General features: G+C 44.9%; 1 protein-coding gene across 2 annotated transcripts in view; it reads left to right on the top strand.

The window, feature by feature from the left end:
• PTCHD4 (patched domain containing 4) overlaps nt 1-26942 on the top strand; it is a 136166-nt gene that overhangs the window by 16764 nt on the left and 92460 nt on the right. For both annotated transcript variants that reach the window (XM_019480738.2, XM_014601608.3), the window contains exon 2: nt 24778-25258. In XM_019480738.2, coding sequence (XP_019336283.1) covers nt 24778-25258 — 481 coding nt within the window. The remainder of the gene's footprint in view (nt 1-24777; nt 25259-26942) is intronic.

Below are 26942 nucleotides of genomic sequence, written 5' to 3'. Positions count from 1 at the left end.
TTGAACTGGAAATAGGTCATGTGGACTGGAGACTGGCTAAAAGGACACTGTAAAGGAGGAAATATGCTAAAGCACAGTGCATGTTTTTTGGGAGGGTACCTAGTGGAGCATCTTAGGGATAGGTGATAAGCCTGGGCTTGCTTAACATCATTAAATTCATGGAAGTAGAAGTGAATAGGATACTAATGGGATTCACAGATGCCATTAAACTAGGAGTTGTGAACACCTGCTGGGACACAGAATTTATAACAAAGGGACCTAGGGAGTTTAGGAACTTGAATTTAGAATAATAACATTCATTGGAGTGGTTTGTATGCATTCTGGTATGCATTTGCACTGACGTAGTCATCCAGGGCAGGCAAAATACTGCATGGACTACGGCACTGAACATGATCAGATACCACGGTTTTCTTATTGAAAAAGACATGTTAGAAAAAGACGTTCTTGCATGTATAGGTGGCTGGTCTAGGACTGGGTAAAGGTACGGTGTCAGGGGGGTTCTTACGCAAATTGTTCCATGCTCCACATATTCTGTGGATAAAGGGCATGATACAAAGCTTATGAAAGTCAATGCAAGTTAATGTCAGGAGTTTTTAAATTAGGGCCAGAGAGGATTTTATTCTCCAGGAGATTAATCACTAACTTCCTTTTTAATTAATTGGGGTGGGGAGGGGAGGGGGAAAAAAACAAAAAAAAAAACACTTATTTTTTGCTGTATACGATGCATTTTTCCTCCAAAAGAGAAAGACCAAAATTAAGCTGCATCTTATACAACGGAGCTGAGAAATGGAAAATAACTCAAATCATTATGATGACAAAGAATGACCAAAATCAATCAAGTTTATGTTAAAAGCTCACCCCTACGCCCGCCCTCACCCCGCGCACACACACATTTTTATCTTTTTTGGCAGATGGCTTTGGGTTGTTTCATATACAGCTTCATCTTATACACTGAAAAATATGGTAGGAGTTGCCTATGGTGAATTTAGTGAACTTTAAAACAACAATGCACATTGGCTTATCCAGTAAAATGTCTCAGAATTATCCATCCATGGAATCTATGTTGACACAGATGGATACCTCCAAATGTCATTCTGTACAGAAGCCCGACGGTGCTGCTTTGACCTCATTTCACCACTGCAGCATTGTATCACAATAACTCTCTAACAGGGCCTGGGAGGAACTGTGCTGAAATTATCATGAGACCTTTATGCAAGATGCAGTGTACATATTCAGATGGATAAGAACTTAGGTAATCCCAGTAGAAACAGGAATTAAAAATCAAATTATTGCAAAACCTATTCAGCATTGGAATGGGGATTCTGTATGATTGTTAAATATGATGCATAAGATCAAAAGCAGACTTTTGGCACTTGCTGTGTGATATTACCCTAGATGTTTATTTGTTGGATGCTTCTCTAATTATCTTTCCCAATTATTTATTTCTCCAAAATGCAACATTTTTCTAGTTTTCATAAAGGTCAGTGTGTCTGCAAAATGTTATATCTTTCAGATAGGTCAACACTCCCCGTTGCTTTGTAATAAATGGGCATGTCTACATGTTGTTGTATGGCAACAGTGTTACAACTCTGTGTTTTTTTGGAAGTACTAAATTGTGTCACAGTATGGGCGGTTACTGTACCGTGTGGGCAGCGCACACTTAGATTTTGTCTCTACGTCGCCATAGTAGTGTGCTATACTGAGGGAGCACAACCATAGGGAGAGGAAGAAAAAAAAATTGAGGGGGGCTGAGAGCATGCACTCATGCATGCGTGCCCATACCTCATCCCAGCAGGTGAGTCTGTGGGGTAGGGGAAAGGGTCGTGGCGGGGAGGGAGTGGGGCAGGGGCAGGGGCAGGCACTGCCTAGCCAGGGTGGGGTGGCACAGGGTGCGGGATGGAGCCACAGGTCATTCGGGGGTCACAAGGAGGGGGCGGGGGGCAGCTTCCAACACTGCACATGCCCTCGGAGGGCATGGGGGGCACGTGCCCCTGGATCTGCGCGCTGCAGGGCAGGCTGTCACTGTGGGCTGGGGCCAGGGCTGTGCCAGGCTCTTCCTGGTGGGGGGCTGCTCTTGGGGCAAGCGATGGTAGCACTGGGGGGGGGGGTCAGAGAGGCTGCAATGAATTTTGGGGTGGCTGAAGCCCTCCCACCATAACCCCCTCCCAACTCCACCACCACCCACACAGCCCCCCCTGCCAGGAAGAGCCTGGTGCAGCCCTGGCCCCAGCCCACAGTGGCAGCCTGCCATGCCCCATGAGGATCCAGGGGCACGCACCCCACATGCATCCTGGGGTGCGTACAGCAGCAGGAACCATGTCCCCCAACTGAGTCACTCCTGGCTCAGTCCTATGCCCCACCGGCTGTGTAGCACCTGTCTCTCTCTTAGCCCCAGGCTGCCCCAGCCCCACTCCATCCCTCATGCTGCCCTACCCCTGCTGCAGCTGCCAGAAGCCCGTTGCTCTGCAGCCCTACTCCTACCCCGCACTTGAGGGGGCTAAGACCCGTTAGCCCCTCTTCTGCCGCCTATGAGCACGTACCTGGCAATCATGTGTAGCTGTACGTTGACATACTGCATCACTATGTTGCCATAGGGAGATGTGTAGATGCACCTAGAATGTCAGAAATCAGCTTGAATGACCAAAAATGAATTACTAACATGTTGAACTTTATATAACTTTGCAAATTATTTTTTTTTGTTATGCAAAAGTGATTTAAAAAGGTCTCTTTATGAAAAGTGCTTAGATATTTTCTAATGAAAAAAATGCCTGATAAATGCAAAATATACTTTTTAGTAAGGGCATTCAAGCTAGTAGCTCATATGCTATACTTCATCTGAGATGCCAATACACAATTCCTAAACATGAGTTTAGAAGAGAATTGCAAACTCCGTATTAATATGCATGTTTAGTATAAGGATATAAGGTTCTGATATCTGACATGGCTACTTTTAAGTGAACAGGCAGATCTAATTCATATCTTCTTGAGTGGGATAGGACAAGGAACAATGGTCTCAAACTACAGCAGAGGAAATTCAGGTTGGAAATTAGGAAGAACTGTCACACTGGGTCATTACCCAGAGATGTTGTGGAATCTCCATCTTTGCAAATTTTCAAGACTAGGTTAGACAGACACTTGGCAGGGGAAGTTTAGTTAGGCATGATCCTGCCTTGAGCAGAAAGCAGGACTAAATGACCTTCTGCCCTCCCTTCCAGCCCTAGTTTTCTATTATTCCACGAAGCTAGTAACAACTATGCATTCATATGAAAGGGTAAAAGATTCTCACCTGATACATATAGGAATCCCACGTCTGGCCCTGACATACAACCACCTCTCCGGTGCAATGACACTAGTGATTGTATTTTAGGAGAAGTGAATGACAGCGTATCCAGTGACTGTTCAGAGGGATTCACTTAGGGTATAAACAGGTGTCCTTGACCTTGAGTGTGAAACCACTCCTGTGCACAGCTTGTCTCCAGTAGGGTTTATATGTCTATTTTAGGTGCCTAAATTACCTCTATCACTCCTGTATCTCACTTTTTAATGCATTTCTCCTCATAAGGACCTCATGAAGGATGCTGGGGCATTTTACAGATGGGAGGCTGAGGCACCAGAACTTGTCCAATGTAGCCCAGGAAGACTTTGGCACACTGGGTCTTAAAGCCTGGTCTTCTGCCAGGGTGATGTTCTAGCCCTAGAGACTCCTTTGCCTGCCTAGGTGGTACTTAAGCCAAAGAGAGGTTTCTGCTCAGAGATAATTTCATATTGTGTGCAGTGATTCTATAGGAGACACGACTGATAGAAACCTTAGACCCCACCCAAACTTGTCTGCCTAGTACAATGAGTACGTTGTACATCCCTGGTACAACGAGCATCACTAGTCATCATTTGTTCATCACTGCATGTGGGTTGAGATACAAAGATTAAGCCAGTCTGTCCTCAAGTGAGCTTACTCTAAAAGAAAGACAGACAATGAAACCTCTGCTCCACTCCATTCAAAGAGCAAGACTCTCATTGGCACTAGGATTTCAACCAGCAGAAAGCTAGGACAACCTAAGAAAGCCAGAGGTGGAAATAATAGCGTGAGTTTTTGACTTTGGTTTAAAATGCTAATGGTGTAATAGAGCACGATACACAAAACTTCATTCAGACCTTAGGGGCAATGCTACTAGTAAACATTAGTAAAACATGGATATTAAAATGTGCTCTAAAAACAAGTTATGTGCAAGGAAAATCCTCAAGAATGTAATCAGCTCCAAACAGAAGACTCTTCTTCAAGGGGACTTCTCTGAACTCAAGAAAGCCATGTGTTGGGGGAGGGGGGGAATGAGCTGGCATGTTGGAAGCCCCAAAACCTAGGATCAAAAACTTCTGTTCTTACAGAATCATAGAAAAATAGAAAATTAGGGTTGGCAGGGAATTAAGGAGGTCATCTAGACCAACCTCCAGCTCAAAGCAGGTCTGTCCCAAACTATATCATCACATCGAAGGCTTTGTCTAACTGGGTCTTAAAAACCTCTAAGTATGGAGCTTCCACCACCTCTCTGGGAAACCCACTCCAGTGCTTTACTACCCTCCTAGTGAGAAAGTTCTTCCTAATATCTAAATATATATAGTTCTATAGTTCTTTTCTTGTCCTTGTCATAAACTAGAGGGTTTTTTTTCCAGAATCATGCACAAATGGTGGTGCTTTCAATTGCTGCAGTGAGGTCCTCCTTCATACAGGTCTCACCATGGAGTCAGTAAATGAGCAGGTGCTCCATAGTCTGCACTTCACTGCACTCGCATATATTCATGTTATTAGAGTAGTCCCATTTGATGGTGTTTTTTTGATCTTCCGGTTTGTGTGCACAGGGAAGTTAGGTATCACCATGTTGGCCAGTGTAGATCAGCCCCCTGGGAAGGTCCTCCTGGGGCTCCAGGTCCATTTCAGAGCATCTGATTGCACATACTCTTTCCTTGTGTGGTGCCCTGTCACTCACACCCTGTCAGCCGACATGTCCAAGGGCTCAACACTGGTCACAAAACTCTTTCACGCTTTAAGCCATTTAGTTACTTCTGTGTGACCATGGAGTGGATGCCTTGGGTCTTCCATGTGCCATGATCATTCTTTTTGACTCACTACCTTTATTCTGATATCAGGTTGTGCAATGCCAGGCAGTAAGTACAGGCTATCCTTTAGTGTTGGCTTTAGATGTCCTATTATTTCATGACAGCTGTCATTTAAAACTGGGTCTAGTTTCTTAGCGTGACCTGTTCCCATACTGGACATGCGTACTCTTCAGTGGAATAACACAAGGCAAAAGCAGTGGTTCATAATACTGCTGGGTTCATTCACCATTTTGGGGTGACCAACTTCCAAAGTATGCTGTTAGAGGCGCTGACTTTCCCTTTTGTCTTCTCTACATGTGCTTTGAAGGTAAGTGTCCGGTCCAAGTAACCCCCCAAGTACAAAGGTTTGGGGGTTTAGTCAATAGGATTCCAGTCCAGGTGAAGTTTAATTTCCATTTGACTTCTCTATAGTGTAGATGAAAGGCTGTGACCCGAGTCTTGGTTGGGTTGGCACAAAGTTGGTTCTTATTGTAGCAATCTGGAAGGTTAATCAGTTCATATGGCAGGCTGTTCTCAACAGTGGCCAGGTCTTTCTCTTGCAATATGATGCATAGATCAATATGAAGCTCCTCCTATTATTATGTTAAAAAGAACCAGTGCTAGCATGCTACCTAAGTTACCTAACAAGCAGTAACTTGCCTATTTCAATGCTAAAAAAGTTTAATTTGCTGTATAATGTTAGAAAAAGTGGAGGTGGCCATCCAGGGGGGTGCACATCTGAAACATGACATTTTTTGGCTGTGTCTGCCTTTAAAAAATAGCCAAAATCATTAAAAAACAAAGTGTGTGGGGGGAAATGCTCCTGATAGTCTGAGACCAAAACAAAAGGAAGAAGAAAATTAGCAGCATGTGATTTATCCCCTAAAAAATGGAATTTTCTGCTGGAAGTGTTAATTATAGCTGCTTTGCCCCATGCCTAGCGCTGATTTTACTGAACAACATGGAATTGATAGCTCACTGTAAAAAGTGTGTAGGATATAATAGGGTGGATAGCGAGGGCTAAAAGGTTGGGTTTGGTTAAGTATCTGCACTTTCCAATTCCTCACTGTAGGCTAACCTCCAAACCGTTTCAGCCTGGTAATCCTGCCCTATCATTCTCTGCTCTGTCTGATTCTCAGCATTTCCTATTTTCTCACCTTTGATAAGGCATTATCACTGTATTTCAGTACTTCTACTTCTGGTCCCAGGAGAAACTAGGAAGAATAGAGACAAGTGAAAATTAAAAGGACATTTGCCAGAATGGAACATAATTTAAAAAGAAAAAAGTCCTTCTCGGTGTCAATACTGAAACTTAAGATTCTAAGAACTGAAATGATTTTGACGAATATAACTCGATTTTCATTTATTCTCTTTTGCTTAGCTTTTTAACGTTTCTTTCAGACTGAGTAATAACATCAAACAGATCCATTTCCCTGTTGTTTCTAGTCAGTTTTTCTTCCTGGTACTTGGGCATGTGCTTGGCTTTGTTGTACTGCAGGGAAATGAAATTAAAGCAAGTGTACATTGCAATAAAAAGAGAGAGAGGCTATTAATATACCTTATGGATATTTGTAGCACTTTTCTTATGCCCCTTTCCCAAACACTTCAGCCGTGGCTTAAAAGTGAAGTGTGAATTTTAAAAAGTAGTGTTGTGCCTTTCTGTTTTTTATGACATTTAAGCACACCTTGAATGGAAGATTTATACTGTTATAGTAATAATAAGTGTTGTTATTGTTGTTATTATTATCATAATTATTATTAATTATAATAATTAATAATAATAATAAATGTCACATATGAAAGTCCATTCTTCCTTAAGGCTATAATTCTGTGAGCTACTGGCAAGCTAGTGAGAGGAGGATAAATGGAAACATTTCTGTGGCCCAAACTACTTCTTCTGAATGAAATTCTGGCCATATGGAACTGAATGATAAAATGTGTGGATTTCCCTGGAACCAGGTTTTCATCCTGTGAAAACAAGGGCAGTGTAAAATGATCAAGAACTGTTAATTTTGTAACAGTAATTTGATTCAGATACCTAGGAAACACGTGGGAGAGAGGGCATCTATTTTGAACATTCAACACTTGCCTTCTCCCCTTAAAATCAGTGAGAAACTCAAACCTGTGAGAAACTCATCACCTTCCATACACGATATAGAAGATCAAACTTGACATTCCTGATTTTTTTCTATTCCAATTTCATTTTCCTTCGCAGATGACTCTCTATAGATCCTTGATAGATTCTCTGTAACTTTCTTTAGAAAAAGAAAAGATAAGGAGAACTATTTTGAACTTTGATTTTTTTTAGATTCAGTTTGAATAGTGCACATGTAGCCATCTCCATATAGATGTTTAGCCCTTGCCTTATACAATAGTTGTTTAACAACATTCTAGGGCCTAAATTGAAATGGTGGGTTTTTAAATACACTGCTTCAATTTAGGGCACTTTAAACCCCAGTGTTGTGCACACACCTGAACTTACCTGCCTCTCCGGCAGCGGGGTGGGGAGGACAAGCTGCCGGTGGGCAGAGCGGTCCCTGGGCTGCAGAGGTGGGGGGCAGTCCCGGGGTGCACCGCAGCCGTGGAGGGAAGCACTAGGCCCCCGCGCAGCTCAGGCAGGCAGGCAGGCTCCAGGGAAAAAAATAAAATAAAAGATCAGGCTGGCCAGTTTTCTTAGGCGGAGCCTGCCTTCCCGGGCTGCTGCCCGGCTGCCTGCAGGGCTTCCTGCAGAGGACCAGACTGCTTTGGGACAGACCTGCTTTGAACTCCTCGGAGGAGTTTTAGTTTGCTGCGCCCTAAGTCATTTAAGGCGCCACTGCATTTGCTACAGTGGCTGAAATTACTGCTCAATACGCCACCGACGCATGCATACACAAACACCATTAAAGCGGTGCAAAAGCATTTAACCGGCTTTAAAGTGTGCACACATGCCCCTTGCTTCGTCTACACACAGTCACTCCATGTCATGCCTGCTGTGTTGCCTGGGGCACTGGATCTGGGAAGCTTCTGGCAGGTGGAAAGAGCTGAGCCACAGGCTGCTGGGGGATGGGAGAGACAGAAAGCACTGACCGCAGCGCAGTGTGCTCCTGAGCAGGACTGCGCTAGTGTGGTACCTACCTAGCATAGCAACAGAAAGCAGTTGACTGAGAGAGAGGGAGGCGCTCCTGATTGCAGAAGAGTGTGAAGGCAACTTCATTTCTACCCCATCACCCTCCCTGAGTCTCCTTATCCCCACACAAGTATCTCAGGCTTTTCAGAGCCTATTGCAATAGTTATCGCAGCAGTTACTGCCTCCCACCTCACCTGCACTTCTTCAGCGTCCTTTTGCAGCTGCCTGAATTCTCCACTGGACACCTGCCTCTTGTTGTGAACCCAGTGACCACCCTCTCTGCACATGACTCTCCCCTCAAAGAAACATGTCATCCTGGTCATCCCAAATCGGTCCCCATTGTCCTTCAAATACAACTGAATGCGAGTCTGAGGGAGGGTGGGAGAAACTGCACCAGTTTGTGATTACTGGTATTATTTCTTGAGTGTCATCAGTTAGCCTGGGACTTCAGAGCCAGAGACAAAGAGAAGGGGCCCAATTTTTTGCTCTTTGAAGAACAGGCATCAAAGAGGGGAGTTGTAAACCTTAAATCTTGGCCCTGGAAGATCTTACAAATTAAAGATGGGCAGAGTGCACAGACAAAGGGCAAGTGGCCAGGTTTGCAGAGGCCAGGGTGGCTGCATGTCCTTGGAGGGAATCACAGTTTGCAGGAGCTCGCCCAGGACATTTGCAAACAAATGTTGTGCTCAGCTTGCTCCGAACCTCAGCAGCCACGTGCTGGTGACTCTTCAACCTCACTGCAGCAGAGGGGAGCCCCCAGCATGGAGATGGGAGAGGCACTCATACCAGGTAGAGGTGGAGCAGATTACCCCAGTGCTAGTAGCCCTCCTTGAATATTCTCTGTAACCCCAAGCTACCTCCGTGGGAGTGCCCAGGGAAGGAAATCTGCCAAGTGTGGAGCATGCCTATGACGTGGCTATTCTTCAGCTGTCACAGGGTCCTTGGTGACAAGTCAGGGAAGCCCTAACTGGAGCTGTGGACTTGCCAGCAGCAGACCCTGGGTAGGCCTAAGCTCTTCTTTGTCCAGAGTGCCTGGGCTTGATGCTGTGCAGGCCTGCAGAGGAATGTATTCCAAGGAGTGCAACAGAGAAAAGCAAAGCAGGAGAACAATTAGGATATAAAGTAGAAATTTTAAGAAGGGACTGGAAGAGAAGACATGGTAAAAGACACAGGGAAGAGAAGACCTAGAAGAAGAGGTAGAGCATAGCATGAGAAAGGGGCTGGAAGGGGGAAGCAGGAAACCAGAGCTTAAAAATGGCTAGAGATCCAGGAGTAGCTACATACTACTGAAGCACTGAGCTGCTAAATTTTGCATAGCAGATACCTTGGAGCTCAACTGCCTGCAGCCAGTAGTTCAATCAGGCACAAGTGGACCCAGGCAGGAGTTAGTTGTCTGCAGGCCGTAAACTGGTTGCAGGCCCTTAGTTCTGATACTCTCTCATCGCACAAGGTTACTCCTAAGGTAAATAAGCATGAACCCCTCACTCTAAGAACGGATCATTCCTGCCCCAGCATCTTTTTAATCGCTTGATGGAGCACAAGAGCCTGCAAAGTACAGAAGCCCAGACTCATAAAACATGGGAGAAGTTTCTGTGTACAGCTCTCCAACGTGTAGGAGAAATGAGAACAATGTATATTTTCCCTGTATATTGTGCCTAGCATGGGAGAAGCCCTGGGCTCATTATATTTCTTAATCTTCATGCCTCCTATAAGGCCTGCAGGATGGATCCACTTGACTCAGTGGATAGAACATGGCCTGGTGTGCCAGGGGATTTATCTTGTAATCTCAGGTCTGTGGCTGGGTTACTGTGACCCTGAGAGAGTAATTTAGTTTCTGGGTCTCGGTCTTTCCATCTGTAGAAATGTGTTTACTTACTCACTTTTGCAAATCACTTAAGAACAATAGAAATGGAAAGTGTTACAATGTACCCATTATACTGATAGATAAAGCAGAGCCAAATGACATTCAGGGTTGTACAGCAGATCTGGAAATAGACTGCCCAGTTTCTCCCTGCTACTTGACCATACTCATTCTCCAAACTAGATTAGAATGAATATATGTTGCCAACCATTAGCAGCACAGGGTCTGTAATCCTAGATCATGTCTGTGATCCAGATGGTTTAGTAATCTAAACAGTAACCAGTATCAGAAATCTCAGGGGAAGCTGTAACAACTCAGGGGTAGTGATGGTAGTTGTAGTAGTATTTACATTCCACCACCTGGGGTCTTGAGGAACACATTATTCACATGGGTCTATAGGTTTCATAGATTTCATAGACATCAGGGCTGGAAGGGACCTTGCGAGATCATTGGGCCCAGCCCCCTGCCCAAGGCGCAGGAAGTCAGCTGGCGTCTGATCACCCCAGCAAGATAAGCATCCAAGCCTTTCTTTAAAGTATCCAGAGTAGGTGCTTGCACCACTTTTTGGTGGGAAATTTCAGACTCTGGAGACTTGGACAATAAAGACGATTTTCCTTATGTCTGGTCTAAAACAGTCTTCCAGCAGTTTGTGAGCATTAGACCTTGTCTTCCCTTGGGGTGCCCTGGTGAACGGATATTCTCCCAGTTCCTGATGCCCACCCCTGATATACTTATAGGTCACCACCAAGTCCCCCCTGAGCCTTCGCTACTCTGGGCTGAAGAGTCCCATGCCTCTCAGCCTCTCCTCATAAGGCCTGCTCTCTTTACTGCTAATCATGTGCATGGCTCTTCTCTGGACTCTCTCAAGCTTCTCCACGTCCTTTCTAAAGTGTGGAGCCCAGAATTGGATGCAGTACTCCAGCTGCAGCCTCACCAAGGCTGGGTAAAGCAGGAGGATGACTTCTTTGGTCTTGCTTGAGATACATCAGTAGATGCAAACCAGAGTTTTATTTGCTTTGCTGGCTACAGCATCGCATTGGTGGCTTACATTCATCTTGTGATCAATCATGACCCCCAAGTCTCTTTCGGTCGTGGTGCTAGTGAGTGTACACTGCCAATCCTATAGGTATGATGCGGGTTTTTTCTCCGGAGGTGGAGCACCTTGCATTTCTCTGTGTTGAATATCATCAGGTTTTGATCTGCTCACCTTGTGAGCCAGTCCAGGTTGGCCTGAATTGCCAGACTATCCTCTAGCGTGACCGCACTTCCCCATAATTTGGTGTCGTTTGTGAACTTAGCCAGTCTGCTTCTAACATGCGAAACCAGATTATTTATGAATATATTAAAGAGTACTGGTCCGAGTACTGAGCCCTGGGCGATACCACTTGTTACCATGTGCCTTGTTGACTCGCTTCCATCAACTATCACTCTCTGGGTCTGACCATGGAGCCGGTTCCCCAGCCATCGGACTGTGAGATTGTTGAGGCTGCAGTTCCCCAATATTACCATGAGGACATTATAGGAGACCAAGTCAAAGGCTTTTTTGAAATCTAAATATATGACACCAACCTCTTCATCTTTGTCCAGGTGATGCATAGGAGGAAATGAGGTTGGGCAGGCAAGACCTACCTGCAACAAAGTCATGTTGGCTATCCCTCAGAATGTCACCTTCCATTAGCCTGTTGTTGATGGTTTCTTTGATGATTTTTTTCCAAGATCTTTCCAGGGATTGAGGTCAAACTGATTGGCCTGTAGTTTCCTAGATCTTCCTTCCTTCCCTTCTTGAATATAGGCACCACATTGGCTCTCTTCCAATCTTCAGGAACCTCTTACAAGCACCATGAGTTCTTAGATATCTTCGCTATTGGTAATGCTTTGATGTCAGCCAACTCTTTTAGCACTCTTGGGTGCATTCTATCTGGGCCAGCTGACTTGTGGATGTCCAGCCTCTCAACCTGTTCCCTCACAAGATCCTTGCCAATTATAGGCATATGATTGTCCTTACCCTGATAGTCCTGTGTCCTGTCAGGCAGGGTGATCCCCTTGGGTTGGTGGAAAACCGAGGCAAAGTAATCATTGAGGAGATTAGCTTTTTCCTGGGTGTTGGTTGTCTGCTGCCCCATTTGGTTTAGCAAGGGGCTGATGTTGCCTTTGTTTTTTTTCCTACTTCCCATATATTTGAAGAGGGACTTTTTATTGTCCTTGATTCCCATAACCAGTTTGAGTCCGGTTTCGGTCTTGGCCAAGGGGTATCCTAGGCCTTTTGCTACCTTTCCTATGGGCGGGAGTGGTAGATCAAGGTAGTAGTGAGTTCAGAATGTTATCTCCGTTCTACTTCTTCCTCTTGCTGTTATCATCATTGTTATTATTGCCACTGCCACCATAATGCCTGTGTGCTGCAGGCACAACTTGGGATCCTTCTGTGCTAGACTTTGAACAAGCACAGAACAAAGGTAACAAAGCAGGACAAACGTAGAGATTTTCCTATTGAAGTAACCCCTGAAGCAGACAGACGTGGGTTGCTCCACATAAAGATTTTTTCCTATCTTATTTCTGAACAGCTAGAAATTGGACTTTGGGCATGAAGCATCAGCATTTTTTTAATATTAAGAATTATTAGACAGACTAATGTTATCCTTTATGCCTGTTATAAGTCCTTCTGTAAAACTTGTAAAAATTATGGATATTTGTTTCATAGATTCAGAGTCGTAGATTGTAGAGTTGGAAGGGACCACAATGGATCAACGTGTCCAACCCTCTGCCCCTGGCAGGAAAGAGGACCAAGGTCAGATGACCCCAGCCAGGTGACTATCTAGCCTCCTCTTGAAGACCTCCAAGCTAGGTGATAGCACCACCTCTCTTGGAAGCCCAGTCCAGATCCTGGCCACCCTTACTGTGAAAAATTTCTTCCTAATAGCTAACCTAAATCCACTCTCAACTAGTTTACACCCGTTATTCCTAGTCACTCCCTGGGGCGCCTTAGTAAACAGCGCTTCCCCTATTCCCCGTTGACCCCCCCTAATAAATTTATAGGTGGCCACAAGATCTCCCCTCAGCCATCACTTGTGAAGGCTGAAGAGTTTCAGCTCTCTCAACCTCCTCCAGTAGGGTGTATCATGAAGGCCACTAATCATGTGAGTGGCCCTCCTCTGGACCCTCTTGAGATTCCCCGTGTCCCTCTTGAAGTGCGGCGCCCAAAACTGGACACAGCACTCCAACTGCAGCCTGACCAGTGCCGCATAGAGGGGGAGCATCACCTCCTTTGTTCTATTAGTCATGCACCTGCATGCATGATAAGGTGTGATTGGCCTTGTTGATGGCCTCGTTACACTGTCGGCTCATGTTCATCCTGGGGTCACTTATGACTCCAAGATCCCTCTCTGCCTCTGAGCTGCTAAGAAGGACATGCCCCAACCTATAGGTGTGCTGGGGGTTCCTCCTTCCTAGGTGGAGTACCTTACATTTATCTTCATTGATAAATGTAAGGTACTCCACCTAGGAAAGAGGTTTGTTTGTTTTCCTGTTGCTTCTCAGCTTGTGATGTGCTCTCACTCATACCTGATCATGGCTGTACTGTATCTGATGATCATGGCTGTACTGATAAGGTCTGAAAATGATGGGTATTTATACCTGAAAGCTTGCTAAGAAGAATTTTTCCAACTATTTAGAGTTGCTGTAATAAAAGATATCAGATTTACCCAAAGAACCTTGTCTGCCTATGTCCTGAGACCAGCATGGCTACAACCTATACCTTTTAAGCAACTCACAATACAAATAAAGAAACACAAGCCAGGATGGTCAAAAGCAACTTGTAGTTTTTGTTTGCTCTGTTTTGAGATTGCCTGACAAGAGCCTGATTTTTCTGAGTGTCAGCTAATTCCAAAAATTAGGTTCCTTGAAAGTCATGGCAAAACTGGCAGGGGTGGAGGATGCAATTCTGACACCTTTCTATGTTGGCATCCAGAGCTGGTGCCCTGCTCACCCACCCCTAGTTACACCACTGGAGGTTTCCAGAAACACTTGTCCACTTGGACAGTCTCGGCCACGATCCATGCTCCTACACAGTTTCATCCAATTTCAGACAAAGAAGCAAAGAGCAATAAAATGGGGCAGAGGTGGGGAAGGATATTTGCTTAAAGGTGCTGTGTGAGCCTCAATATAGATAAGTCAGTTTATCCCTTGCTGTTTCTTATTTCTAGTCTGAGTTTTTAAAACATGGAGTGATCCCTGGAAGGAGGAGTTTGATTGTTATTTTCACATCAAGTTAGGGGAAACCTGTATTCTTTTGTCAGTGGGTTCTGAGAGTAACTGTAGCGTATTGGCAAGCTTTCTATCCTTTCCCCAAGGTAATGTTAGAGCTTTGCAGCATGTTAACTATGAGCCTACCTTGCAAAATAGTTAAATTTGCCTAGTCACTGGGTGCATCTACATGTTCATTAATGCACCATAGGTACTGTGCATTTAATTTAGTATTTCCTTAATAAAGTACTAACTAAATGTGCAGTATCTAAAATTACTGAGCAGCAGCACTGGCACGCAGTTATTTCGTGATGCTTACTGCCCATTAGCCGAATGACACTGCACAGTAGGCTATTAGCACGATTTTTGCTGTGACATGCTACTATTGTGCAGTGTTATTAGGCTAATGCACAATAAGCGTCTCATGTAGACATGCCCACTGTGTCTGTACAGCAGTGACCTGCAGCAACTGTTCCATTACGCAGCAGTTTCCTTTCCTAAGAACGATGTTTCTTTTCCATCTGATGGGTCTTTTCTTGCAGCTTCCAGAGTGAGTGCTGGCAGCTGGAGCTGTTACCTAATTTTCATAGAATCACAAAAAATTAGGGTTGGAAGAGACCTCAGGATGCCATCTACTCCAACCCCCTGCTCAAAGCTGGACCATCCCCAACTAGATCATCCCAGCCAGGGCGCTGTCAAGCCAAGCCTTAAAAACCTCCACCACTTTTCTACATAACCTATTCCACTGCTTCACCACTCTCCTAGTGAGAAAGTTTGTCCTAATATCCAACCTAAACCTCCCTTGCTGCAACTTAAGACCATTGCTCCTTGTTCTATTATCTGCCACCATTGAGAGCAGTCTAGCTCCATCCTCTTTAGAAGCACCCTTCAGATAGCTGAAGGTTGTTATCATATCCCCCCTCAGTCTTCTCTTCTGCAAACTAAATAAACCCAATTCCCTCAGTCTCCCCTTAGAAGTCATGTACCCCAGCCCCTGAACCATTTTCATCGCTTTCCACTACATTCTCTCCAATTTGTCCACATCCATTCTGTAGTGGGGGACCCTAAACTCAACACAGTACTCCAGATGTGGCCTCACCAGTGCTGAATAGTGGGGAATAATCACTTCTCTTGACTTACTGGCTACACTCCTACCAATGCAGCCCAGGGTGCCATTAGCCTTCTTGGCAACAGGGGCACACTGCTGGCTCATATTCAGCTTATTGCCCACCAGGTTCTTTTCTGCAGAGCTGCTGCCCAGCCAGTCAGCCCCCAGCCTGTAGCAGTCCATGGGATTGTTAAGTCCTAAGTGCAGGACTGTATACTTGTCCTTGTTGAAGCTCATGGGATTCCTTTTTGTCCAATCCTCCAATTTGTCTAGGTCACTCTGAATTCTAGCCGTGCCCTCCAGTGTATCTATTATGCCCCCCAGCTTGGTGTCATCCACAAATTGGTGAGGGTACAATCCATCCCATCTTCCAGATCATTAATAAAGATATTGAACAAAACCGACCCCAGGACTGACCCCTGGAGCACTTGATACCAGCTGCTAGCTAGACATTGAGTCATTCATTACTACCTATTGAGCCTCACAATCCAGCCAGCTTTCTATTCACCTTACAGTCCATGCATTTCAACCTGTATTTCCTCATCATGCTTGCAAGAATGCTGTGGAAGGTGTTATCAAAAGCCTTGCTGAAGTCAAGGTATTTTATGTTCACTAGTTTCCCTGTATCCATAGAGCCAGTCGTCTCATCACAGAAGGCAATCAGGTTGGTCAGGCATGAGTTGCCCTTGGTGAGTCCGTGCTGACTGCTCCTAATCACTTCCTTCTCCTTCAAGTGCTTAGAAATAGATTATTTGAGGACCTGCTCCATGATTTTTCCAGGGACTGAGGTGAGGCTGACTGGGCTGTAGTTCCCTATAATCCTATTTTCTACTTTCATTTTACTTTTTTAAACAAATTATCTTTGTCTGGACAAAATACAGTTCTGGATTGGCTCAAAGCTGACAAGAGAAGAGCCCAATTACCATACATTTCAATGGCTAGATCTATTATCCAGCTTTATAATTCCAGCTTTGTCTCTTCGACAAGGAGAGCTGGTTGAAAACGGGAGCATCGTATATGCATTTTTTTCACAAAATATTTATTTAGTTTTTTTTCCAATAAAAAAAGTTTGATTATCCATATCTCCAGGTCTGAACACATTAACTCTGAGGTAGCTTGGGTCTGGATCTCCAAGTTAGGAGCTGTCTCCATAAAAAATGAAACTAAGATCCTGGGCTTAAATCCCTAAATTTGGGGAAAACTTGCATCTAGATATAAATGTTGTGGCTTGTGACCATTTCTAACATCTCTAATGTTCACCAGAGTACTCAAACCCACATCTACAAAATAGGGCTCAACCAAAGGTGCTTGGATATAACCAAAAAGGTTCTTTCCAGGGTCCCTGCCCACACTACAATTTTTAACTGAGTTTAAGATTAGTGATGCGACGGGTTGGAGACATTGCTCCTATCTGCAAACAGATTAGTTACTATTTGGCTAATAATCATAGCTGTTTAATCATGCCAGAGGACTAGGACAGCAGTTATCAACCTTTTCCAGTGCGGGGACACCATAGTCTGCCTGGGGTCTGAAGTGGACCAGTGCTAGGGCCTGGTCTCCGCTGCCATTGCTGCTTCTCCTTGCCATTGCTTCTCCACACTGCCCAGCTGCAGTGAAGCTCAGAAAAGCTCCCTGCTGGCTGGTCTTCCAGCTGCAGAGCAGGTGTGATGTGGCTCAGTGTGGGCAAAGCCCCAGCTCCGTGGGCTGGATCCAGTGGCTCCACAGGCTGGATGCAACCCACTGGCCATAGATTGCCAACCCCTGGCCTAGGATGTTATTTAGCGGCTGCCTTCTTGTAACCAATTCAGCACATTTCTTTTTGATGTGCGCAGTGGACCCCACAGTTACCTGATTTACTTGGCCCTCTTTCCACCGAATCCTCTGCATGGCACAATAATACAGAACAGCTTACCATATGCTCTGTGTTTACATCCTCGGGGTGCTCTATCTATTGCTGAAGCAACATGGGATACCATCATGTCTCCCAGAATACACCAGTACAGTTAGAGTATGTGGCTGGTATGTAGATGCATCATCATGATTTGGAGACCAGGAAAGCTGTTGTGTGCACATAAACCAGTATCACTTGTAACACCTTAAAACCATCACGCTATGAATTGTTCATGAAATCACGGTTGACTTTGCCATGTGGGCAAAGAACGCCTCTTTGGAGGCCTTTGCTGACGTTCTGTCTAGTGATGAGGGAAGCCACGAGACTTTGGAGATCTGTTCAGCTAAGAAAACCCCCCCAAAAGGTAGATGTTTAGTTTATAGGGAGAGGAAAAAGCCAAATTGTTTAAGCCCAAAGCAAAATCTGTTTCAAGGGACAGATGAAGATTCAGCTGTTTTTATCCCTAGGTTTGACAATAAAAAAACGGGTAAACTAAAAGTGGGTAAAACTTGGATAAACTATGATTTCACCATAATTTTATATTGTCTCTCTTGGTGGACATCTGTCTAATACTTAACATTAGCTTAATTTGGTTGAGCAGGGATATCTTTGTCCTGGTGATACATGCCTGCATTGATCTAATTATAATGTTCATCACATAATATATTTAACAGACAACCCTAGCTGTCCTCCACTGGATTTTAAAAAAGTTGTTATGTTAAGACAAAATGGACTTAAGCCAGCGTTGTGTACTTTATCTAGATGTTTCATTGGTGGAGCCTGATAATTATCCATCATTCCAGTTGATAAGAGGTAATAGTTGCACCAAAAAAAATAAAAATAAAAAGTTGAAGTGCTTACAAAGGTCCCCCAAATGAGTTTGGATTCAGTATTCTGTGGAGGAGGGGCAAAAGGGGCCTTGCACTTTCCGTCAGGAAACTGAAATGCAATTCATTTCGCTTGCAACCTCTTGGCTTCAACTGCAAGGGTGATAAAAAGGTAGAAGTCAACATTGATTTTATGTCATTTCAAAATGAATGGAATCTTCTGGCATTTCCTTGAGAGGCAAGCCAGAGGAGGTCAGTGGCATCTGAAAGGAGGAAAGCAAAGCAAACCTGCTAAAGGCTCCCTGTAGCAGCAAAACATGATCCTACTGTCCTTGAAGGACCTGTACTGGTGGAAGAGCCAGCTGCCAATGCAGCAGTTAGGGCTGACTGTCCTCTTGTGACTAGAATTATGGAGCAGCACCTTGAAAAAAAAGCAGTCTTGATCCTAGTCTTGGTCCAGGTGAAGAGGTGAAACACAGAGCTATAGCCTGTGAAGCATGCGCCTGGGGTGGACTCTCTCACCTTCCCCCATGAGGCAGCACACAGAGCAGCCACGAGCCGGCATGGGCAGTGTGTGTCCTGGAGTGAGTGGCATTCTGGTAATTGCAGTTCTCTAGAAGGACGGTGAAGTTCCCTGCTGCTGGGGGGACTTTTGCCCCATTATTTGGCTACCAAAGCCCATGTCTAGAGTGCAAAAAAATATCTGATTTTGGTGACAAAAAAGAGGCTAATTATCTCCTGAGCAGCAGTAAACTCCATGGCCTCTCTGCAAAATTTTGATTCCCAGAACTCCTTGCACTCCATGGCACACATTGCCCGCACCACTGCAGTGTGCAGCCAGGAAGTGTGAGCAGAGAGGGGAGCAGGGGAGTGTGGAGCTCCCCCACCTTTCTGGCACCTCTCCCCTTAGGCAACACTCAGTGTACATGCTCCACTTGCCTAGCCTACGTTATACTACTGGTGACAGGTCCCCTTGCTACGTACAAGATCCAGTCTAGCTGGATTGCTTTGGGTAAAGCTGTAGCAGCTCAGGAGCTCAGGAGATCCCTGGCTCAGTGTCCATTGTGTCAACTACCACAGTGGTCCTTATGTAATCTCAGGCCACATGTAACTTAGACAGAGATTCAGCCATTTGACAAAAAGGGAGGCATAAAAGGCATATTAAGGGCCAAGGGAGAGGCTGCCCGTAGATGAGTGAAACACTGTAAATTTGCAAGTGTGGTGTTTCCTTTGAGTTCTTCCTGCAGGCATTTGTGATGCATTACTGAGAGGGAACAGGGCGTTCTGACTCCCAAACACCTCCAGGACAGGGTCGACATAAGTTTAGCTGCCGAAATACCAAAGCTGCAGAGGTGGTGAGGGAGAATGCCAGAGAACTCCCGTTTCACCATTCCAGCATGTCTCCCTTCTCGCCGTAAGAGTCTGATGCCAGCAAGAGGTTTTAGAGGAGCTAAGGGAAAGGAGGACAATCACAGCAAAACAGGTTCTGTACCTCTGCTTGGGTTTCATGGCTTCCCATAATTCAACAGAAAAAACAATATGGTCTTAAGTGAATTCACAGATGACACCAAACAGGGTGTTGCTGAAGACACTGAGGAGCTAGGAATGGAAATTGGAGCGGGGCAGGGGGAAACTTACAGTGGACGGACAGTGACCAAAGACTGGGTTTAACCGCTCAGTGAATCATTTGTGTTGCATTGGCTGGAGGACTGACCGGGTGGGCCCTGGTCCTAGTTAAGCCCCTGCTAGGGAGGACACAATCTAAGGAACCTAAAGAAGAGGTTAGAAAAGAAAGGCACAACAATGGAGATCTAAAACTCTGCCAGTGAGCTTGGGATGCTGCACTCTCTCTCTGTCTCTCTTGCTATCACTGAAGTAGGGTGGAATATATTTATTTGCCCATATTAAAGCTCTTTGAGACACCTGGATGAAAAGTGTTCATAGATTCATAGATGTTAGGGTCGGAAGGGACCTCAATAGATCATCGAGTCCGACCCCCTGCATAGGCAGGAAAGAGTGCTGGGTCTAGATGACCCCAGCTAGATGCCTATCTAACCTCCTCTTGAAGACCCCCAGGGTAGGGGAGAGCACCACCTCCCTTGGGAGCCCGTTCCAGACCTTGGCCACTCGAACTGTGAAGAAGTTCTTCCCAATGTCCAGTCTAAATCTGCTCTCTGCTAGCTTGTGGCCATTATTTCTTGTAACCCCTGGGGGCGCCTTGGTGAATAAAAACTCACCAATTCCCTTCTGTGCCCCCGTGATGAACTTATAGGCAGCCACAAGGTCACTCTATGTACACTACCAAGTATTAGCTTCATTTTTTTGAATGTCTTGAGAAATAGGGGCGGGAAGTAGCGGTGAACTATGTATGGAGTAGCAGTAAACTAGGAAACATGTAGGATAATACAAGTGGTAGAGTTGTACAGGCAGTCCTCGACTTACAACGTTTCAAGTTACGTTTTGCACTTACAATGTTTATAAATTGACACCCTGGTTAGCTTTCTGATGTCAGTTTTGACTTTACAACACTTGATCCGATGCGACGCCATGCCAGCAAACAAGTTCGCTGTGTCACCCATCTCCCTGGAGAGCATCTGTCCAAACTTCCTTGGACACTTTCTTTAAGAAAGCAGACAAGGCTCCAGAAAAACCTGCAGCCAGGACTCCTGAGAAGACGCCAGCCGCGAACCCGTTTTCAGGAACCAATTGTGTCGTAAGTCCGAGGACTGCCTGTACTCTGAAATCTAAAGGAAATGGTAGGAAATATAGAGTAGCATAATACAGATGCATATGACAAGCATTTAAGTGATCTTTGAAGGGCTGGTCTTTTGAAGTGGAGACACAGAGGATCCCAGTATAGCATGTCTTTGCTACAGACTTCCTCTATAACCTTGGGCAAGTCGTCTCTCTGTGCCAGTCCCCATCTGTAAAATGGGGATTATATTTACTTCCTTCAAATCTGCTGCCCATCTTGCCTGTTGAGATGGGAGGCTAGTGCTCTTACCCTGGGTTCACATAGAGCTGAGCACACTGGGACCCCTATCTCACTGGCAACATGCAGGCAGCACCAGAATCAGCATTCAGTAAGGTACACAATGATGTAATTACTGTCATTTAAATACAGCAAGGGTGAAGAAACAGAATATGTAGGAAACAATTTTGCATTGGCAGGAAAGGAATGAACAAGATAACCTTAAAGCTGCTCAGCATCTATGATTTCTCTGATTCCATCTGAAAACCTTCTCTATATTTTACTGACATATGGGCGAGGATGCCCTACTGTATGTCTGTATAAAAAATAGCTCTTAACTTCTGTTTTGTGGAAGATACTGTATCTCATGATTTATTTGTGCCTGCTCTGTTGCTTCCTTTAAAATATCGCCATCATTCTGTGCACCTTTCACTGAAAGAGGCAGATGGCCGTCAGAAAGTTTCCAGTAACCTTGCAGTGCATGCTTTATGGTAAATCAATGGAATCTGAATTACAATACATTGTCATAGGCATGAGCTGTCTTAGGCTGAACTGCTGGAGTATCCCGCAGTGAGAGGAAACATTTGAATGTCAACACTGCCTATTTATTGGGCAAATATAACATTGGTCACAAAAGTTTCTAAGTGGTTCCCCAGGTATTTTAACAGCACAATCCCATCTGATGTTAACAGGACTTGCATTGCTAAATCCTTAAATATTGATTGGGAAGTTCAGCACTCTGTGGCTATCTGAGTGTTGGGTGTGATCTTCCTTCCAAAAAACCATATAGCTAATAGAGTATGAAAAGGCTGATCAGAAAAATAAGGGTACACAGGGTCAATACTTTTTTGTGCCTACAATACACTGCTTGGGCACTCTTAATGAAGTAGCTGAGTGATTTGAGGAACTGGCATGGGGCTGCCAATCACCTTTCATGTCATCTTGTGCCAAGATACATTGCCAGAGGCCATTATATCAACTGGGGATATGAAAATTGTGTTAACCCGTGACCCCATTCATTGGGTTATGTCAGATTAATACTCAAAGTGGTTGCATCCCTGCTACGTGACCATGCACTATTAGAAAGTTCTCTGTTGAAGGATGATGTCCCCTCATACCAGAGGGACAGTAAGGTGAGTATCTGACCAAGTTTCAGCCTTATTTCTAAATCCCTTATACCTATTGGATATAGGAGCAGTCAGGCTAGAAAATGTGTGGGTTCCTAAACTCTGGTATCTTGCTTCTTCTTTTTTTAAGGATAGGCAGAACCATTATGCTCATCTAGTCTGACCTCCTGCATTACACAGGCAATAGAAATTCACTCAGTGATTCCTATATGCAACCCATTTGCTTTTGGCAATGGCTTGACTCGGTTGCTTTAGCAGCTAAAAATCCCTTATAATGTGCCTGGCTGTTTGGTGAAGATTTCTACAGCGTGCGTGGGTCATTGAGGGGTTTCCTCAATCCAAACTGTTGCTTAATTCATCCATGGAAGCAGCCAGATGACTGCATTGTATCTTGTGGCTCTAATTGCTATAAAACTGACTTGTTTTACTTACATGTTGCTTTGCATTTTTATGGTAGTTTAAAGTATAACATGCACACAAAAGGAAAACTTTCACTTAAGTTTATGAAAGTGTCTTTGTCATAAAAATCATTATTTGGTATCTAGTGCAGCTGAAGAACCAGGTCCTGGTAAGGAAAGTAGGTTCCCAGATGGGATTTAACTGGAATTAAGTACCTAAAGCATAAAAACCAATTCAAATTATGTCTGTCCAACATCCACAAGGGCCTGTAGGCATCTGCACTCACTCACTTCCTATGTTTTGAATGGCAAAGAAACATAGCCATCTAAACTTAGGCTTCTAAGCATGCCAAGAAGCTTTCTGTTGAACTAGCTAGGCTACCTAAGCTTTACTGTGATCCAGGAAGGAGGTGGGGTGTTGCCTACACTCCACCTAAGTCTGTGGAGGGTTGCAACTGGCTTGGTGTGATCCGGGCACGTCTAAGACACACCAAGAGTGTTGAGTCCAGTACAAAGTGCATCAGATACAGCCACTTTCAGGCAAAAACACTGGAAAGGGGAAGGGGAGGAGGTATCAGGGCCAACCTTTTGTGTAATAGCCTAGTGCAGTGGTTCTCAACTTTCTTAGGCTTGAGGAACCCCTGGACTGACTCAAGGCTTTCCTTGGAAAATGCCAGCTCTTAGTTTTCATTATTTTTGCCTACAATAAAAATGAATAGAGCAGTTTCTCTGTTGCCAAGAACTGCAACAATAGATTTCTGTTTGAAAGCTCTGTGACCCATGGTTGCATAGTGCTAATATTGTGTGCAGCACCCTTGAAAGGCTCTCAAGAGACCCTGGTTGAGAATCAGTGGGGTAGTAGCTAAAGGACAGAGGGAGTCCTCAGTTCAATTCATCTTTAGCCTGAGAAGATTCAACCTGCATCTTCCTGCTGAAGCAGGAGTCCTGTGCAGCCAACAATATGAGAGTCATGGAGTCACAGAGATAGAGCAAGTAAAAGAGGGCTTGAGTTTTTGACACAGGAAAAAGGGCACTCCCCTGAGTCATCTTCTAAGAGAGATGAAAGTTCAACTGCCCCCCCCGCTGACTTACTCTCGGCAGCTCCCTGTTCAGTGCCTGAGCTCTCAGAATTGCCCTTTGGAAACTCCTGATTTTTCACATTGGCTATATGGGAAGCCCTGTTACCTGATCCTATGCTTTTGAATTGCTCTCCCTGGGTGAGGTGCCTCATTTTTAGGGGCTCTGATGCTGAAGCTGGGAGCATGTAAGGGATGCAATAAGTTTAGTCATTAATCCTGAGTTTTAGAGTCTGCTTGGCTGTGTGAGAAAGAAATGTAGGGACCTCCAATATGGAAACTTAGGGCGACCAGACGTCTGCCTTCCTTGCTTCTGCACAGTGGCAGTGGTGTCCGCCTGCCTGACGTACCATGCCATTTCACCTTCCCGCTGGACTTTGGCCCAGGACATTTGACCAACCAGCTGGGACCAGCTTACACAATCTGGGACTGCCCAGGCCAAGCCAGGACGTAGAGTCACCCTACTGATATGAAGCTGCAGTAGCTCCATTGAGCAATGCATAGACTCTCATTTCAGGTACATCCACACAAATCCAGAGTCATTGTGCCAAAATCAAAGGAGTCACTCCAGAATTACACCTTTGTAACTGAGATCAGAATGAAGAGGTAATCTGCTGTAAAATGTTGTGTTTCTTAAAACAATTTCAAAGGATTAGGAAATCACAGATCTTCCAGAATTGGATCACATTGCTCATACTTCAGGGACTGGATGTTTGTTGTTGTTAATTATTGTTTAAATGTGGAAAAATTACCAGCTCCCAGGGGTGAGGAGTTTGCATGCTCTGTTTAAGTCCTTGAACATCTGGGTTTGTAATGAATATTCTGGCAAGCCTTTAACTGCAGCACAGAACCATAAATTGGCATGATATGTCTAACAACCACTCTGAGAAAGTTTCTACCAGAGGAAGATGGCCTCATCCAAAGTCCATGAGGTGAATGCAAAAACTCCTCTTGACTTCAGTGAGCTTTGGATCAGGCCTTTAAGTGCGTATGTGTATTAAAAGCAGAGAAAACGATCTATACCTTTAACACGCCTTGCTCTGAATAATGCCTCTCTTTCTATTTCCCCCCTCCCTAAGGATGGAAGGAGCAGTTTTATTGGACACCAGCTTGGAGGGGTCATGGAGGTGCCAAACAGCAAGGACCAGAGAGTAAAATCAGCCAGAGCCATCCAAATCACCTACTACCTCCAAACCTACGGCTCGGTCACCCAAGACCTCATTGGTGAAAAATGGGAGAGCGAATTCTGTAAACTAATGCACAAAATGCAGCTGGATCACCAAGACCTGCAGCTCTTCTCACTGGTGTCCTTTAGCCTGTGGAAGGACTTCCACAAGACCAGCATCCTGGCCAGGGGCAAGGTTTTGGTGAGCCTGATGCTGATTCTTGTGACTGCTACCCTCTCCAGCTCCATGAAGGACTGCCTACGCAGCAAGCCTTTCCTCGGGCTCCTGGGAGTGCTTACTATCTGTATCTCCAGTGTCACTGCAGCAGGGATATTTTTCATTACTGATGGAAAATATAACTCTACTCTGCTGGGAATCCCTTTCTTCGCTATGGGTAATTATTTATCTTCATAATAATAGGATTAACACCGCTTAATGACAGGATTGTAAATTGCATCCTGGGTTATCAAGTGCAGATTTTACCTTCAATGAAAGTCCAAGTCTTTTCATGTTGTTAAATTGATCTCTTCCTTGCTAGAAAAAAGGAAAGGAAAGGGGCAAAGACAGGAAAAAAAACCCATCCGAAACACAACAAAACAACCATAAATTGAGTGAATGACAACGCTAGAACATGGCCAGGAGGAGAAGGGCACTTGTATTGATCCACGTTATAAATTGAAGGCGAATCTGTTACTGAAAATTAGTTAACTCAGCAAAGAGCAGCACTGAGTGTACGGAAATGTGTTTACCTGATGTTAACAGAGGGACAGTGGGAAGGATAGGACGTGGCAGAGTGAAAATAGGAAAAGAAAGGAAAGCTATAAGGCATCCTTCTGTTGAAAGTTTCTCCTTCATTTCTCTGTGTATGGAGCATGGGGGAACAGTTTTGGGTCAGGAATAAGATTGATGTACTTTATCTCTGGGAAGAGATTATCGTCTTGGTGTTTGCATGACTGTAAGCAAAGGGACCTGTCAGTGTTTGTAGTGCATAATCCCCCTGTTTGCGAAATGCAGAGATCACCTAGGAGGATTTGCTTCGAGCTGGGCTATGTCAGGAGAGGTTCCAGCTAAAGAACTAATATTAGCACCCAGTTCTGGGGGCAAATTGGCTTAGCACTGCTCTTATTTGTGAAATGATATAAAGTATTTAGTTTATTTAACCCTTTCATCGAACTTTTTCTGGATAGAGAGGTATGATGAAGACGATAGAACTGTGTCCAGAAAGGGAGACTGACACTTCGTTGCTGACCTGTTGGTTGCTTCCCCACATAATGCAGCTGAACATCGGTGTTTGCTGCCCAGCCTAGGTTTCATGTTACCCTGAAGATCCCCTGCTGCGTTTTTGATTCAGAGGATTTGATTTAATCTGCAGGCTGAATGGGCTGCTCTATTCTTTCCTAGTTAGTCTCTTGGTCTGGTGCTGTCTGGGCTAGCACTCCTCTGGATCAAAGTATATGCATGGGCATGTCACAGAGGAGAGAATTGTTTTGGAGGAAAAGCAACTTTCTTATTATTCAGCTTCATAGTTTCATAGTTGCATAGTAGCTAGGGTCAGCAGGGACCTGAACAGATCATCTAGCCTGACCCCCTGCCACAGGCAGGAATGAATGCTGGGTTCGCAAGACCCCAGACAGGTGATCGTCCAACCTCCTCTTGAAGCTTCTCTGTGATGTGGGTATATCCATGCAATATATGGGCAAGGCTCTTCCTGAGTCGTGTTCTTGAAGTGGGGAGCTGGGCAGAAGAGAGCGTGACAAATAAGGGGAGACGATGGGCTTAAGCAGGAGGTCAGGCAGGCTGGCGGGTGCTGAAATGGTGGGTAGGGGCACAGGGGGCAGAACTGAGGCTGTATGGAAGGGTAACCCATGGAGGGGAAGAGAGGGTTTCGAACAAGGAGTGATAAGGTCAGGTGGGAGCCAACGCAGAGCTGTGAGATGGCCAGTCTGAGATTGCCTGAAGTATGTAGGTGGGGAGTGGGGACAAGATGGACTCTGGGGTGGGGGAAACTTAAAGGCTTCTTAAGGTGGGGTGGAGGATTGGGACGGCTGCCAGGTTACACCATCTGATACCGAGGGAAA

Source organism: Alligator mississippiensis, chromosome 1 (genome assembly GCF_030867095.1).
Source record: "Alligator mississippiensis isolate rAllMis1 chromosome 1, rAllMis1, whole genome shotgun sequence".
Taxonomy (NCBI): domain Eukaryota; kingdom Metazoa; phylum Chordata; order Crocodylia; family Alligatoridae; genus Alligator; species Alligator mississippiensis.
This window is presented reverse-complemented; position numbering and strand designations above follow the sequence as displayed.